Source organism: Spermophilus citellus, assembly GCF_964194105.1.
Source record: "Spermophilus citellus genome assembly, chromosome: 17".
Taxonomy (NCBI): domain Eukaryota; kingdom Metazoa; phylum Chordata; class Mammalia; order Rodentia; family Sciuridae; genus Spermophilus; species Spermophilus citellus.
The window spans coordinates 33,976,852-33,995,079 of NC_138199.1; the positions used below are offsets into that span (position 1 = coordinate 33,976,852).

Below are 18,228 nucleotides of genomic sequence, written 5' to 3' on the forward strand. Positions count from 1 at the left end.
TAACATCTAATTCAAATGCCTGGAGCCACAAGAACCCTTTCCCTTTCAGATTCATTTAATCTCACAAAATAAAAAATACACACATTTAAATTTGAGCTTTTTATTTTGTTTCCGATGGCTGGGCAAGGCATCTACATTCTGGAACCTCTTTACAGTCACTAAACATGTGAAAGGCACTTACACATAAAAAGGCAAGGAGAAAATTGGTCACGATTGTCTAACAGGGAACATGAGCCCCAAAATAAATTATCTTACAAAAATATCAAGCTTGCTTTTCCATTTTTCTATTACTGATAAAAATGAAAAAAAATACTTTTCACATTAAAAAATCTGTAAGCTGCTATATCAAGTTATGGCTATTATTTTTTTACATATTAAGTCCCTCAAATAAATATCTTACACAAATTTAAGTTTAAAAAAATCGGTCAAGTATTTACCCTATATTTCTTTGGCCCACTAACAGACCATTTATCAAACTGACATTAACTGGACTAGAGCTTGTAACTACAAATAGCAATATGCATATCATTGACCCTGAAGGCACACATGTACATATAATGTACTTGTGAAATGACTAACACTGCTGTGTTTACTACTTCCATAAGTAGTTTCACCCTGTACAAAATCCTCTATCCTATCTCTCTCCCTCTCTCTTATTTATTGATTGAACCCAGGGCCCTCTACAACTGAGCCACATCCCCAACCCTTTTTATTTTGAAACAGGGTCTCACTAAGTTACTGAGGCTGACCTCAACTTGTGATCCTTCTGCCTCAGCCTCTTGATTTGCTGAAATTACAGGTGTGAACCATTGAACCCTGCATCTTCTATCCTATCTTGAATCAAACTACAAGAACAAAAGACAATACTTGCCTATTACAGACACTGACTCAGGCATTGTAAAAAAAAAAAATCATAAAGCTTTTTAGACTTAAAGATTAATGAAAATGGGATAAACACTAACACTGCTTTCAAATTCCTGAACATACAGCACACAGTCAATGCACTCGTGTGGAAAAAACAAGTGAATGAATTTTACAGAACTCTGGCTTCTTATCTGGTCTACTCCAGTTGTTATAAAGTTTTACAATGGTCTTGGATGCTGAAAGAGTTTTAATAAAATGTTACATTAAACCAACTTTAAGATCTACAATGGAAGGGTATAGGATTTTTATCATCCCAGACACTTAAAGCTAATTTGATTTTATTGTAATTTTCTATTTTTATTAATAATGTGCTAAAACCAAAATTGACTGAATTATGGTTTTGTCCACACCATTCAACTCTCTTATTGTTAAAAATGTTGTCAGTAGACACTTTTCATTTCCAATGGCCTGAAAGATTAACTTTAAACAACAACAACAACAAAAGTTAACTAAACTGGGATGAGGCAGATACAGTAAATCAATGCCAAGCATCCAAAACTCTAAAACACTAATACTTTCCATCCAGGATAAAAAAATGAGCATCCAAAGTAAAGAGAACCACAAGACTGATCAAGTAACCAATCAAAAACCACTTCTCTGTTATTTGAGCTAATAGTTACTCGGAGCTTGAAGTTCCCGCCTTCATTATTATTGGTAGTTCCTAGAGTCACAGCTTCGATGTCAAAAGTGACAGTGGATCCAGAGGTAACTGCAGGCAATTGATTAGTCATTTCTTTTCCATTTACAAAAACTGCACCTAGAAATGTTAAAGATGTCATTTACCTGTGAGCAATGACTGTTAGATAATTAAAAGAGCCTCCATGTAACTGATAACATAGCTAATTTCCTAATTCAGAAAAAAAGTACATTTCAGAATGCCAAATCGACATCAATAATGAATTTAAATATGCTAATCAATACCATCTACAGAAGAAGAAAAAATTAAAGCCTTACTAACGTTTTATTCCCTCCCCCCAACTTTTTATTTTTTGCAATCTTAGAGATTGAACTCAAGGCCTCACAATTGACAGGCAAGTGATCTACCCAGCTCTTTTTGTTTTTCTACTTTATTTTTACAGAGGGTCTTGCTAAATCTCCCAGGCTGGGCTTGTATTTGTGATCCTCCTGCCTCATTTTCTCAAGTAGCTGGGATTATAGGTATGTACCACCATGTCTGGCTCATGTTAGAATTCTAGTACAGATTCAAGTCTTTTTCAATAGAGTATAAATCTCCCAGGTGAACGCATCAAAAGAAACTACTAAAAAATTACAACCTGTGTCCAGCGTGGTGGTAATCCCCGTGGCTCAGGAGGCTGAGACAGGAGGATTGTAAATTCAAAGCCAGTATGGCAAGCAATGGTGAGGCACTAAGCAACTCAGTGAGATCTTGTCTCTTAAAAAATACAAAATAGGGCTAGGGATGTGGCTCAGTGGTGGAGTGTCCCTGAGTTCAATCCCCAGTACTAAAAAAAAAAAAAAAAAATTACAATTTATAAAATAGCAAGATTGTTTAATATGGAATAAATAGGAAATAAATAGGAATCTTGTTCTATTTAGTGCTTGATATTATGCTGCTGCAAAATATTGAACTGTTTTAATAGTGACTTTGAGAAGTGTGATACTGTGGAGTAAGGGACCAAAGAGCACCAGAGACTACATATGGAAAATAACCTTGCCAGGCACAATGGTGCAAACTTCTAATCCCAGGTACCTAGAGGGTGAGGAAGGAAAACCTCAAATTCAAGGCTAGCCTTTGCAACTCAGCAAAAGCTTGTCTCAGAAATAAAAAGGACTAAGAAAGTAGTCTAGCAGTAGACTGCTCCTGGGTTCAATTCCCAGTATAGAGGAATAAAAAAAAGGAATCCTGGGCTATAGCTCAATGGTGTAGATCCTAAATTCAATCCCCAGCACTGCCAAAAAACAGAAACAAAAAAACCCTAAATCTTCTCATCTTTTTATGTATGATGTTGGGACAAACTCATATTTTACTACAGTAATTAACATGTTTGAAGAAAAATGACAGTTATTTATCTCTTACCATTGGTACTAATGCATACAGCTTGATCGCGCTGCAGAGAGTCATATCCATTCTGCTTCTCTGCACATACTCCTATACTATCTCTTCTGTCTGGCTGTCCCACAGTTTCAACTCTGTAAATGAGGTAGAAAGGTTATTTTGTCTTTTTTTTTAATAACAAAGTATCGAAAAGCTACCATTTTTTTTAACTTTATTTATTTTTATGTGGTGCTGAGGATCAAACCCAGAGTCTTGCAATTGCAAGGCGAGTGCTCTACTACTGAGCCATAACCCCAGCCCCGTTATAGCTACCATCTTAAAAAGAGCAATTTTGGGGGCTGGGGATATAGCTCAGTTGGTAGAATGCTTGCCTCGCATGCAGAGGGCCCAGCACCATAAAAAAAAAAAAAAGGGAACAATTTTGGGGGGCTGGGGTTGTGACTCAGTGGTAGAGTGCTTGCCTAGCACATGTGCGGCACTGGTTTCGATCCTCCACACTATATAAAAATGAATAAATAAAATAAAGCTATCGTGTCCAACTATGACTAAGTATGTATATAAAAAGAGCAACTTCGGGCTGGGGTTTTAGCTCAGTGGTAGAGTTATTGCCTAGCATGCATGAGGCACTGGGTTCGATTCTCAGCATGGAATACAAATAAATAAATAAAGGTCCATTAACATCTCTCTCTCTCTCTCTCTCTCTCTCTATATATATATATATATATATTTTTTTTTTTTTTTAAAGAAGAGCAATTTCATTGCTGGCCATGGTGGAACAAACCTGTAAGCATAACTACTCAGGAGGCTGAAGCAGGACTGAAAGTTCAAGACCGGCTTGTATAAAATAAAAAAGGCTGGGGAGGGCTGGGGATGTGGCTCAAGCGGTAGCGCGCTCGCCTGGCATGCGTGCGGCCCGGGTTCGATTCTCAGCACCACATACCAACAAAGATGTTGTGTCCACCGAGAACTAAAAAATAAATATTAAAAATTCTCTCTCTCTCTCTCCTCTCTCACTCTATCTTTAAAAAAAAAAAAAAAAAAAAGGCTGGGGATATGGCTCAGTGGTAGAATGCTTGCCTAGAATGAATGAAGTCCTGGATTCCATCCCCAATACGGCAAAAAGAAAAAAAGAAAAAGCAATTTCATCACAATTGCTCTTTTCTAAATAATAATAAATAACAATTGAGAACTTACTATATTCTAAGCACTGTTTTAAATATTTTTAGAGTCATGCACTGCATAAGGATGTTTTGATCGATGGTAGAGTACACATAAAATGATGGTTCCTTAAGATTATAGCGGAGCTGAAAAGTTCTGGTCATCTAGTATTTTACCATATCTTTTCTATGATTAGGTACACAAATATTTACCATTGCATTATGACTGCCTACAATATGAAGTACGGTAACATACTGTACAAGTCTGTAGCCTGGGATACACATAGGTTACTCATAAAGCCTAGGTGTGTAGTAAGTCACATCTCTGGGTTTGTGTAAGTATGCTCCATGATGTTTGTACCATGAGGAAATAGTCTAATGATGCATTTTCCAGAATGTGTCCTTGTCATTCATGGATGGAATCTTTCCCAATTCTCATAACAACCTATGAAGTTGGTGTTATTTTAATCTTAACAAATATGTCCCTTCTCCAAGCCAGTGCAGCTCAGGGCTGGGCAAGAAGGCCCCAGTTTCTGTTATAGCTTCCAGGAAGGAGAAGAGCAGAGCATACTGCAGGACTTATACTTTCAGACCAAAACATATTAACAATACAGAATAGTATGGTACTGTCATAAAGACAAGACATCTATGTCAAAAGAACAGAACAGAGAGCCCCCAAATAAACCCACTCGTCTACAGTCAAATGATTGTTGACAAAAGTGTCAGGACTATCCAATGGGGAAAAGACAAATGGTGCTGGGAAAACAGGATGTTTACATGCAAAAGAATCATGTTGGACTTTTATCTTTCACCACACACAAAAACTAAGTAAAATGGATTAAAGAAATATAAGATTTATAACTATAAAACTCCTAGAAGTAAACTTGGAAAAGCCGTAGAACTCCGGCATTGGCAATGATTTCTCAGATATAACCCTCAAAGCAGAGGCAAGAATGGACAAGGATTGGAACAAACTAAAAAACTTCTGCACAGCAGAGGAAACCATCCAGGGAGTGAAAAGGCCCCTATGGAATGAATCATTTTTCTTTCTTTTTTTGATGTGAGGCTTTTCACACATGCTAAGTATGTGCTCTACCATTGTGGCACATCCCCAGTCCAGAAATTGGAGAAAATATTTGCAAACCATACATTTGATAAGGGGTTAATAGCAAAAATATATAGAAGAACCCCAACAGGGGCTGGGGTTGTGGCTCAGTGGTAGAGCGCTCACCTAGCACAGGCGAGACCCAGGTTCGATCCTCAGCACCACATAAAAATAAAGGCATTGTGTTGTGTCCATCTACAACTTAAGTGTTAAAAAAAGAGTTACCAAAAAAAAAAAAAAAAAGATCCCTCAGTATTTTTTTTTCAAAGAGAGAGAGAGAGAGAATTTCAATATTTATTTTTCAGTTTTCGGTGGACACAACATCTTTGTATGTGGTGCTGAGGATCGAACCTGGGCTGTATGCATGCCAGGCGAGCGCACTACCGCTTGAGCCACATCTTCAGCCCAAGATCCCTCAGTATTACATCAGATCTTTATCATGGCTGATATAAAAAAAATTTACAAAATCTAGAGCTGGCTTGACTCAGCCTCCTGAGTAACTGAGATTATAGGTATATACCACCACAAATGGCTTTTTTTTTTTTTGCCACAATTAAAAGATGAGAAATATTTTATTTTTAATATTCTGGGAAATTATTTTGAGATGAAATCTAGATCAAAAATTATCTCAAAAAAGTCTAGTATTTGAAGATATGTCCCAGAATTTAGCAATTATCAACAAGTTGAGAAAAGGGCAGATAATCCACAAGAAAAATAGGGAAATTACAGAATCAGACAATTCACCAACATGAAAACCTATATGGCCAATAAATTCCAACCTCATTAGAACTTAAGGAAGATAAAAAAATACAGTGAGAGATCATTTCCCATTTATAAGACAGACAAAACTTTATGACACAGTATCACACTAAATTCTAGAAGAAACATAAAGAAACAGGATCTCCCATATACCACGACTGGAATATAAACCAAGATGGCTGCTGGGGAAAGCCACCTGACAATACCTCATAAAGCAGAAAGGACTGATGATGCACACACAATGACACAGTAATTTCATTTCTGTGTATTTTACCTAGAAAAATTCTAACAGGAATACAAGGAGACTTGTACAAGGATATTCACTACAGCACTGGAGTGTTGTTTATAATAGTATAACCCCAAATGTCCCAAAACCCATCAGTAAGGAAATGGAAAAAATATATACAGCAAGTTAAAAAAAATAAATTAGCTCAGTTTGGTCTTAATCTCAATACATAACTTTGGAAAGAGAAGCTACAGAATGATAAGATTACTTACTGTAATACTGTCTTAGTCTGTTTTGTATTGCTAAACAGAATACCAAGTCTGGGTAATTTATAAAGACAAGAAATTTATTTGCCACAGTTCCCAAGGCCAAAAGTACAACACCCAAGTATCAGCATCTGATGGCAAGAGCTTGGTACATCCCATAGCAGAAAGTGGTAGGGCAAAAGAGCACAGAAAGAGAGAGTGGGCCAAACTTGCTCTATCAAAACCCACTCCTGAGGAGCTGGGGCTGTGGCTCAGTGGTAGCGCACTTGCCTGGCATGAGTGAGGCACTGGGTTCGATTCTCAGCACCACATATAAATAAATAAATAAGATAAAGGTCTATCACAAACTAAAAAATATATTAAAAAAAAAAAACCCACTCCTGTAGCTGAGCTTGGTGGGACACGCCTGGAATCCCAGTGGCTCAGAAGGCTGAGGCAGGAGGATCAAGAGTTCAAAGCCAGCCTCAGCAAAAGTGAGGCAATAAGCAACTCATGAGACCCTGCCTCTAAATAAAATACAAAATAGGACTGGGGATGTGGCTCAGTGATTGAGTGCCCCTGAGTTCAATCCCTGGTTCCTCCTCCCCCAAAAACCCCACTCCTGTGACATGAATCCACTAGTGCAGACAGAGCCCTCATGAGCTAATCGTCCCTACAAGGTCCCACCTCTCAACGTTCCCCTTGTACTGGGGATTATGTTTATTTTTCTTTTTATTTAAAAAAAATTTAGTTGTAAATGCAAACAATATCTTTATTTTATTTATTTTATTTTAGTGTGGTCCTCACACATGCTAGGCAAGTGCTTTACCACTGAGCTACAACCCCAGCTCTGGGGATTAGGTTTCTAACACCTGAGATTTTGGAGACACATTTAAAGCATAGCAAATACTGTTTAAATAATAATAATGTTTAAAAACCCCAAATCCTGAAAGGATTTTAAGAAATATGGCAGTAAGGGTGTACAGCCCTTTGAACAGATAAGCAACCATGAGATTATACTGATATAAATACATACAGAAGAAAAAACTCTCACAGTATAAAGTAATGTAGAAGAAATGATAGAATTGGAAAAACCACTAACAACTACCAAAGTAATAACCAACTGAAAGAATCAGTAATAGACAGTAGTCCTGTACCTGTAATCCCAGCAATTTGGGAGGTTGAGGCAGAAGGATCACAAGTTGAAGTCCAGCTGAGCAACTTAGTGATACCCTGTCTCAAAAAAAAAAAAAAGGCTGGGGAGCCTAGGACCATGGTGCACACCTGTAATCCCAGTGGCTTGCGAGGCTGAGGCAGGACGATTGTGAGCCTCGCTAAATTGCCAGGCTCAGCAATTTAGTGAGGCCTGAAGCTATTTAGCAGAATCCTGTCTCAAAATAAAAAAAGAAAGGGCTGCGGATATAGCTCAGCTCCTGGATTCCAGCCTTACTACCATAAATAAGTAACTAATAGTAAAAAAGTGATTATTGAGTAATATAAACTCAAACTATCTCCTTAAAAGATACTTGTTAGATACCACCTTAACTAAATGTTAAAGTTAATCCATCCTATCCCATCTCCTGTTATGAAACACCTACAAAACTTAAATTGACCAAGAAATACAACACTTATGGCAACTTTGAAAAAAATATATATATATATATGTAAATATATAAATAATTGTTTTTGATCCCAGGGACTGAACCCGGTGGCACATCACACATCCCCAGCCCATTTTATGTTTTCTATTTTGAGACAGGGTCTCCTTAAGTTGCTTAAGGCCTCACTAAATTGCTGAGGATAGCCTTGAAATCATGATCCTCTTGCCTCAGCCTCCTGAGCCTCTGGGATTATAGGAATGTGCCACCATGCTCAATACTGAAAAATTATATATATTTTAAGAGATCTATTCTTTTGAGAAAACAGGTGAATGATTAGTGATAATATTTATTAATATCATTAACATTATTAATGTCATTAACATTATTACAGTAAATCAATAAACTCTAGATTATGATTTCCAACCTATTTTAATGAACCTGTGTCAATTGCATTTAAAATATTCCCAGAATTAAAAACTTGGGATTTATTGACTTAATAGCACCAGCAACATGTCAACTAACATCAAGTGGTTCCTGATATGATGCTGAGAAGAATGTGACATCATTTCTATAATACTTCTGCCAAAGATCCATGACTGGATTTAATCTTTAGGAAATACTCCCCAAGTTGGAGAACACTCTATAAAATAACTAGCTTACACTCTTCAGAGAGTCAAAACAAAACCAGAAAAACTATTCTGGATTAAAAGAGACTATCAAGACATGATACATGATGCAAGACTTTTTCTATAAAGAATGTTAACTGAAACAACTAAATCTGGTAGGGTCTATAGATTAGATAATAGTATTATAGCTATTAATTTTCTGATTATGATAATCTTCGGGTTTATTCTAAAATAAACATTAAGATATTTAAAACCAGAGCCTTGTGCATGCTAAGCAAGCACTCTACTAATTAGGGGACATCCCCAGCAGTACTGAGTGACATCCCTAGCCCTTTCTATATTATTTTGAGAAGGTCTGGTTAAGTTGCCCAGGTTGGCTTCAAAATCTGCAATCCTCCTTCCACAGCCTCTACAGTACCTGGGTGTGCACCACTGTGCCCAGCTAGGACCAAAATTTTATCCCTAATTTGTTGTTTCTCTAAAAAATAAATACTTATGAATCCTGGATAAATAATAGTGTATATTTGTTATAATATTGTATAATGAAGAATTTGGCTGGTTTATGTCCTGGTTCCTGGGAGGAATTTTCCTTGAGACAGGAGTGTGTTTGCTATTCATGGTGGACCTCTCACACTGGACAGCTTATGTTAATAAAGTGACTCAAGGTGGGTCCCTGGATAGTTTACTCCTAACAAGATGACTTTGGATGGAAACTGCCACAAAGACCAACCTTTGAACCACATGATATCAACTCAACCTCTGGGGAGGGGAAGGAATGTGAACTGCAAACTATGATTCAGTCAACTTACATAATAAAATCCTGACACAAATTTCAGATACCAGAGCAGTGGCACAGGCCTGTAATTCCAACCATCTAGAAAGCTGAGGCAGGAGGATCACAAGTTCAAGGCCAGTCCTCAGCAACTTAGTGAGCCCTAAGCAACTTAGCAAGACTCTGGTCTAAAAATAAAAAATAAAAAGGGCTAAGGACATGGCTCAATGGTAGAGTGCCCCGGAGTTCAATCCCCAGTGCCAGAAGAATAAAAATAAAATAAAAAGGGCTGAGGACATGACTCAATGGTAGAGTACCCCTGGGTTCAATGCAGGAGGTAAAACCTTCTATAAGGTTTGGGGGTGTAGCTCAGTGGTAGAGTGCTTGCCCAGTACATGTGAGGCCCTGATTTCAATTCCTAGCACCACATACAAAAATAACCTGACAAATAATTAATTTAAAAAATAAATTTATGTAAAAGTTTGTTGGAATTCATCTATTTCATAGAGTAGGATAGAAGTTCTAGATGATAATCTTTCTCAAAGGTAAAATGGTTTAAAAAGAACAAGGTCCAAAAAGGGAGAAATTTCAAAGACATCAAAACAGCTAGCTAAGACTGGGGTTGTGGCTCAGTCGCAGAGCACTTGCCTAGCATGTGTAAGGTTCTAGGTTCGAGTCTTAGCACCACATATAAACAAATAAAATAAAAGTACAATGACAATTTAAAAAACCCAGCTAGCTAATTTACTCTTATTAATCTGCACTTTGGCTATTTTTAGATTTAAATAGCAAGGTATCATTAATATCTAATCTCAAGCTTCCTTCTTCCTAAAGTGAACACCTAGAACAAAGATTCTAAAAATTTAGGTATATGGCTAATAAACTTGTGAAAAATGATTAACTTCATAGTAAATTTAAGAAATAACAAAATGAGAATTTTATTTTGTCTATCAGTTACAGATTGAGGAAAAAATATCAATACTTAATGCTGCTAAACGAATCAGTGACATGAGGACAATCACATACTGCAGGAATGTGACAAGTAAGTCTGACAATCCCAAGGAAGAGGTATTAAATCATATGTCAACAAACATGTCCTTGTTAAAGTGGGAAAAAAAAAAACTTGTTAAGAAAAAGGAAGAGAGAAGGATGCCTTATCAATTCATGGCAAAGGATTTTTAAAAATTTTTTTGTTTTTAGTTGTCAATGGACTTTATTTATTTATATGTGGTACTAAGAATTCAACCCAGTGCCTCACACATGCTAGGCAAGTGCTCTACCACTGAGCCACAACCCCAGCCTGTGGCAAAGGATTTTTGATACAGAAATACATTCCTTGCTACACTAACTCTAAAATAGGATTTATTGTCTCTTAAAACATTGATCAAGAATTTTGAGTGACAATGATGTGTCAATGTAAGTTTCTCAGTTGTGACAGATGTACTATTTTTGTGGGGAATACTGTTAATAGAGGAAGCTATGCATATATGGGGGCAGAGGGCACTTCAAGAGAATTCTCTGTACCTTTCTCTTAGTTGTTGTAAACCTAAAATACTCTAAAACATAAAGTATATTTTAAAAAAAGAAATGGATAATTTGAAGAGTCCTTTATCTATTATAGTCCTATATCTAATTGAAAATCTTCCAACAGATAAACTCTAGGATGACAAATTCATTAGTAAATTCTGGTAAACATGTAAGGATGAAATAATACCAATTCTATACAAATACTTTTAGAAAGCAAAGAGGAAATACTTCCTAAATTTCTTTGAGGTTGGCCATTACTTTGGTATAAAAATTGTTTACAAAGGCATAAGAAAAAACACAAATACACCTCTTGTGAAACCCAAAAATCCTCAATAAAATATTAAAAACCAAATCAGATATATATTTAAAAGATAATGCATGATAAATGGGGCTTCTCTTGAGAATGAGAATTTAAAGCTTGAGGATACAACAGTTGAAAATCTAACACTGTATGAAGGAAAAAACAATCTTTTCTTATACGTTCATCCTCAGTACAGCACAGAACACTTCCCTGACCATGTGTGGGCTGTTCTGTTTCCCCCACCCCACAGCAAGCGATTCTCCAACTCCCTGGACACCAGCTGGATGTTCTATAATTCAACTCAATTCTGACACTCCACCTAGAGACAGCATTAGATCCCACAAGGCTGCCCCCATTTCAGGTACCAATCATAAATCTGAGCTTCACATGCTGCTAACTTGGTATAAACTAGGAGTTCCCATGACCTCCTCCTCCTCTGGGGGATATTTTGATAGAATGGTCCTGGAACTCAGAGAAACAATGTTCAGTTTATAAAGAACAGAGATGAGCAGACAAAGAGATATATAGGGTAAGGGATGAAGGAGGGCACAGAGATGGCACACTCCCTCTAGGTACAACGCTCTTCCAGCAGTTCATTGTGTACAGCAATCTGAAAGCTCATCAAACCTTGTGACTCAACAGTTTCTACAGAGTTTACTCTCCAGCACTGCCTACCCCATGCCCTTTCCTGGATGTTGGTAGGTGGGGTTGAAAAAATCCCAACCCTCTAATTATTTGCTCCTTCTTATAACTAACCCTACGAGGAACCTCATTTTACAGAGAGGCATCTGCATGGTTTGTGTACGCTGATATTTATCTCTCTCAGAGACTTGTTCTCATAGATCGACAAAGCAAAAAATATCCTTGGCCTCTGATTTTTTTTCTTTTTTTTTTTTAGTTTTAGATGGACACAATACCTTAATTTAATTTATTTATTTTTAAGTGGTACTGAGGATCAAACCCAGCACCTCACACATGCTAGACAAGTGCTCTACTACTGAGCCACAATCCCAGCCCTGGCCTCTGAATTTTTAAGAATGATTTTTTTTTTAAATTTATTTTTTTTAGTTGTAGGTGAACACAATATCTTTACTTCATTTTTATGTGGTGCTGAGGATGGAACCCAGGGCCTCACGTGTGCTAGGCAAGCACTCTACCACTGAGCCACAACCCCAGCCCTTAAGAATGATTTTTAAGCCAAGTGGGGAGGTACTTGTCTATAATCCCAGCAATTTGGAAGGCTGAAGCAGGAGGACCCCAATTTTGAGGCCAGCCTTGCTAAAACCCTGTCTCAAAATAAATAATAAAGGGCTGGGGTTGTGGCTCAGTGGTAGATGGACACAATACCTTTATTTTATTTATTTATTTAAAAATAAATAAATAAAAAATAAATCTGGGTATATAGCTCAGTGGTAAAGTGACCTTTGGTTCAATTCTCAGTACCATAGGCGGGAGGGGGAGGGGGGAGGTGGTGGAGAGACTTATGAGGTATTATTTCTTTGTTTTTTTCTTTTGGTGGTGCTGGGGATTGAACCCAGGGCCTTGCACATGCGAGGCAAATACTCTACCAACTGAGGTATATCTCCAGCCCTCATGTTGAGGTTTTTTTTTTTAATATTTATTTTTAAGTTTTAGGTGGACACAATATCTTTATTTTACATTTATGCGGTGCTGAGGATCGAACTCAGTGCCTCATGTATGCTAGGCGAGCGCTCTACCACGGAGCCACAATCCCAACCCCTCATGTTGAGTTTTTACACACATTTTTATACACATATCAGTTAATCTTCATAATACTTTATGAATACAGATGAGAAAACTGAACACAGAAATAAAGAACTCTCCCCAAAGTAACACTGCCTATGAATGATAAATAAATTCAGGATATTTTTAATTTAAAGCTCATACATGTTCTGTGTACTTTGTTATGTTACTTAAGTATGACAGATGTTTTAGACAGGATCTAGCTATGCTGCTCAGGCTGGTCTCAAATTCATAGTCTCAAGCAATCTTCCTGTCCCACCCAGCCTCCCAAGTAGCTGGGACTACAGATGGACGCCACTGTGCCCAGATTATGACAGATATATTCATATCCACTTGCCTGAATGTTAATGTCTGCCCACAAATATAGGTTGGAGCGCTGGAGTAGAGAACACCTGAGGATTCAGAATCATTCCGGAGTGCTATATTTCTTCGACTGCTCAGACTGTATCCCTCAAAGCCAGTTGTCCACTCTTTTTAAAAGCAAAGACATTGAAAATTATTAGACTCCTATTTAAGGATAACTTCAATACAGACACATTAAAAAATGACTACTAATAGAGGTCATGGCCAAATTTACTAAGATAAAGGGTTTCAATTATGGGGTATCATGGTACTCTTACAAATTACAGAAAGATTTTAGTACATTCCTACACAGTTTTGGTACAGCATCAATTAAGTGTTATCTCCTAGCTAATAAAAATCATGTTTTAAATCTGGTGTGATAGCACACTCCTGCAATCCCAGCAACTTGGAACACTGAGGCAGAAGGATTGCAAGCTCAAAGCCAGCCTCAGCAACTTAGCAGGACCCTGTCTCAAACTAAAAAATAAAAAGGGCTGGGGATGTAGTACTGGGTTCAATCCCCAGAAAAAAAAAAAAAAAAAAAAAAAAAAAAAAAAAAAAAAAAAAAAAAAACATGGTTAAAGTCTGAGTTTATTCCAACCTGACTAATTAATAGGGCTTGGGAGTGTAGCTCAATGGTAGAGTGCACGGTTAGCATGAGCAACGCCCTGGGTTCAATGCCCAGCACCACATTAAAGAAAGAACACTGCCAGGCATAGTAGCACCTGCCTGTTATCCCAGCTACTTGGGAGGCCGAGGCAGGAGGACTGCAATCATCAAGGCCAGCCTGGACAATTTAGCAAGACCCTGTGTCAAAACAAAATGAAAAGGGCTGGGGTATAACTCAGTGGTTGAGCACTTGCCTAGTATGGGTGAGGCCCTGGGTTCAATCCCCAGAACTAGGGGGGGGGGGGGGAAGAAGAAGAAGACAAAAAAACTACCTATTAATAAGTGGCTAGGTGTGTGGCACATGCCTGTGGTTCCAGCTACTCAGGCAGATGAGGCAGGATGACTGGTAAAGCCCAAAAGTTCCAGGCCAGTCTGGGCAATATAGTGAAAAGTGAAACTCTGTTTTTTTATCAAAACAAGAAAAAAAAAGGAGAAAAAAGAATATGTCTTTAGAAATAGTAATGGAGAAGAGAGACCAATTTCAAATCTTAAGATTTAAGAAATTGCCTCTGCCCAGATATTTATTGAAGGTTTGAAAAACTTTGTGTCCTATGCAATATATTCAATCTTTGATTTTAGGTGATGCTAAGAATATATCTAGCATTATTTTTGAGATCCCTAGATAAGAACTGATAAAAACAAAATTTACATGAAGGAACTGTAATTTGAGTACAAGATATTCCATGCTCTTCTCATCACTTCAGGATTTATCTTTAGAAAAGATGTGATGGACATCATTATCCAAAGTACATGTATGAAGACATGAATTGGTATGAACATACTTTATATACAGAGATATGAAAAATTATTTTCTATATGTGTAATAAGAATTGTGATGCATTCTGCTGTCATGTATTTAAAAAATAAAAGCAATTAAAAAAAAAGAAGAAAAAAAGTTGTCAGTAGGTAGCCCTTAGCACAGAATGTAACTGTTTCTATATGCATTTAAGCCTTAGGGGTGAGACGGTATTGCATACCATGAGGCACCAATGTAGAATGACCTATTTGGGGGACGCTCCACGGGCTCCACTCCTGTCGGCCGTCTCCTCGGGCACAGACTCTGAACTGATAATCAACATTGGGGTCTATGTGCAATACTATGAATTCAGTTTCAGAACCTACATAAACATCTTCAAAATGATTTGAAGAGCATTTACGGAACTGAAGCCTGTAATCTTGGGCTGTGAAGTCGTCATCCACCTAAAAAGAAAGGTTTTATGTTAGGTAAAAACGAGGTTGGATATGGGCTATTCTAGGGAAGGCCATAGGAAATATGTCATCACTAGTTCCTTTCTTTTCTTTATTGACTGAAGTGTTTATAATACTTCCCAGACTGATATTTTAAAAAATCTGATTCCTTGAAGAAATGGCATGTTTTTCTAAATAATAATGCCTTAGTAAAACATTCAGAATTCAGGAATAATTCTGAAAGGTCTATACATCACTCATATAACAAAGAATTAATACCTGTAATGTATAATCCTAAAAATAAATAGGAGACAAGACACTCAACAGAAAAATAGGCAAAAGATATGAGTAAGTTAGATTAAGAAATATAAATCGCCAAGAGCCAGGCATGGTGGGGCATGCCTGTAATCCCAGCAGCTAGAGAGGCAGAGGCAGGAGGATTGCAGGTTCAAAGCTGGCTTCAGCAACTTAGCAGGGCTGTAAGCAATCTAATGAGAACTTGTCTCTAAATAAAAAATGAAAAGTGCTGGGGCGGCTGGGGCTGTAGCTCAGTGACAGAGTGCTTGCCAAGCACATGTGAGGCACTAGGTTCAATCCTTAGCACCACATAAAAATAAATACAATAAAGGCATGCTGTCCATCTACAACTACAAAAAAAAATTTTTTTAAAGTGCTGGGGATGTGGTTCAGTGGTTAAGCACTCTTGGTTCAATTCCAATGTTCCCCCAAGCCAAAAAAAAAAAAAAAAAAAAAAGAAAAAGAAATATAAATCGCAATCCAGGCATAGTGGCACATGCCTGTAGTCCCAGCAGCTCTGAAGCTAAGGTAGAAAGATTGCAAGTTCAAGGACAGCCTCAGGGGCTGGGGATGTGGCTCAAGCGGTAGCGGGCTCGCCTGGCATGCGTGCGGCCCAGGTTCGATCCTCAGCACCACGTACAAATAAAGATGTTGTGTCTGCCAAAAACTAGAAAATAAATATTAAAATTAGAAAAAAAAAAAGGACAGCCTCAGCAATTTAGCAAGTCCTTAATCCTTAATTAACTTAGCAAGACCCTGTCTCAAAATGAAAAGTAAAAGGACTGGGGAAGTAGCTCAATGATAAAGTGCCCCTGGGTTCAATCCTCAGTACCAAAAAAAAAAAAAAAAAAAAAAAAAAGAGAGAGAGAGAAGAAAAGAAGATGAAGAAGTAAATGTAAATAGCCAAAAGAAAAGAAAAATATTCAAACCAATTCGTAATATGGAAATGCAATGTAATAACCATAATGAATACCATTTTGGCAAAAATAAAAAATCTGACAATACCAAACATTGGTGAAGATGTTGAAGAACACTTTCACATACAGTGATGGAAGGCTAAACTCATGCAATTATTTTTTTAAAAGACCAGTACTACCTAATAGTATATAAATCCAATACTTTTAAGATCTCATCATTTTACAGCTAGGTACATATCAGAAAAAAAAACAAAAACAAAAAAAAAAAAAACAAACCTTATGCCTCTGTGCAAGGAAACATGAATAAGAATGCTTATAGCAAAACAAAAAAACAAAAAACAAAAAAAAAAAAAAAAAAAACAAAACAAAAAAAACCAGAAACTGGAAATAACCCTACATAGAGTGACCATCAAAATAATAAAAATGAAATAAGATTCCTCAGGGTTTCTTTGTTTTGTTGGTGATGGTGGTGGTGGTGGTGGTAGAGAATATGAGCAATAATAGAATTCTTTTGTACCAACAAAAGCATCTCTACTTCTTTCTTTCACACTAAGACTCTTAAAAAAGAGGAAAAAAAAAAAGGCTGGGGTTTTGGCTCAGCAGTAGAGCACTTGCCTAGCATATGTAAGGCACTGGGTTCTATCCTTAGCACCATATAAAACTAAATAAAATAAAGGTATTGTGTCCATCTACAGCTAAAAAACTTTTTTTAAAAATCCATTTAAGGGGCTGGGGTTGGGGCTCAGTGGTAGAGCACTTGCCTAGCATGCGCAGGGCTCTGGGTTCAATCCTCAGCACTACATAAAAATAAATGAATGGAACAAAGGTATTGTGTCCAACTACAACTAAAAAAAAATATATATATATAAAAGAATCCATTTAAGAAAATACCTTCCAGAAGCTAAGCATTCCCCTCTGAATGATGTATTTCTTCACAGTTAACATATTATATACTATAGCTAATTTTGATGTTGTTTGTACTTAAAATATGGTTAAATCAAACACATAACATGACTTAACATGCAAAATTCTGGGCAAGCTGAGAGTTTAAGGAACACACCTATAATCCCAGCAACTAGGGAGGCTAAGGCAGAACTGAAAGTTCAAAACCAGCTTAGGCAATGTAGTGAGGCCCTAGGTAACTTGGAGAACCTGTCTCAAAAATAAATAAAATAAAAAGGGCTGGGGACATGCCTTAGTGGTTAATCATTCAATCCCCAGTACCAAAAAAGTCTTATTTCGGGGGCTGGGGTTATGGCTCAGCGGTAGAGCGCTCGCCTAGTATGAGCAAGGCCCTGGGTTCAATCCTCAGCACCACATAAAAATAAAATAAAGAAATATTGTTTCCAATTACAACTAAAAATATATATAAATAAAAGAAGTATTATCTCTTAAAAAAAAAGTCTTATTTCTTTTTTTCTTTTCTTGTTTTTTTTTTTTGGGGGGGGGGGTACTTGGGATTGAACTCAGGGCACTTAACCACTGAGCTACATCCCCAGCCCTATTTTGTATTTTTTATTTAGAGACAAGGTTTCACTGAGTTGCTTAGCACCTTCCTTTTGCTGAGGCTGGCTTTGAACTCTAGATCTTCTTGCCCTCAGCCTCCTGAGCTGCTGGGTGGAGTGCACCACAGAGCTCAATCAGAAATCCTATTTCAAAGGTTATTAGTTCAATGCTGAACAAAAAAATTAAGATAGTCAAATTCACTGTCATCTTCTGGCTTTTCTAATAAATAGAAAAGGAAGAAATTCTCAATTCACTGAGAGTTAAGTCCTCGGAAATGTATGTTAA

General features: G+C 37.1%; 1 protein-coding gene across 1 annotated transcript in view; it reads right to left on the minus strand.

Annotated features, from left to right (window-relative positions):
* Window positions 1–51: 51 nt before the first annotated feature.
* The window catches only part of CRLF3 (cytokine receptor like factor 3), a 40,725-nt gene continuing 22,548 nt past the window's right edge, over window positions 52–18,228 (minus strand). The window contains 5 exon segments of the mRNA XM_081271616.1: window positions 52–1,460; window positions 1,462–1,681; window positions 2,963–3,075; window positions 13,362–13,494; window positions 15,013–15,235. Coding sequence (XP_081127742.1) covers window positions 1,433–1,460; window positions 1,462–1,681; window positions 2,963–3,075; window positions 13,362–13,494; window positions 15,013–15,235 — 717 coding nt within the window. The 3' untranslated portion in view covers window positions 52–1,432.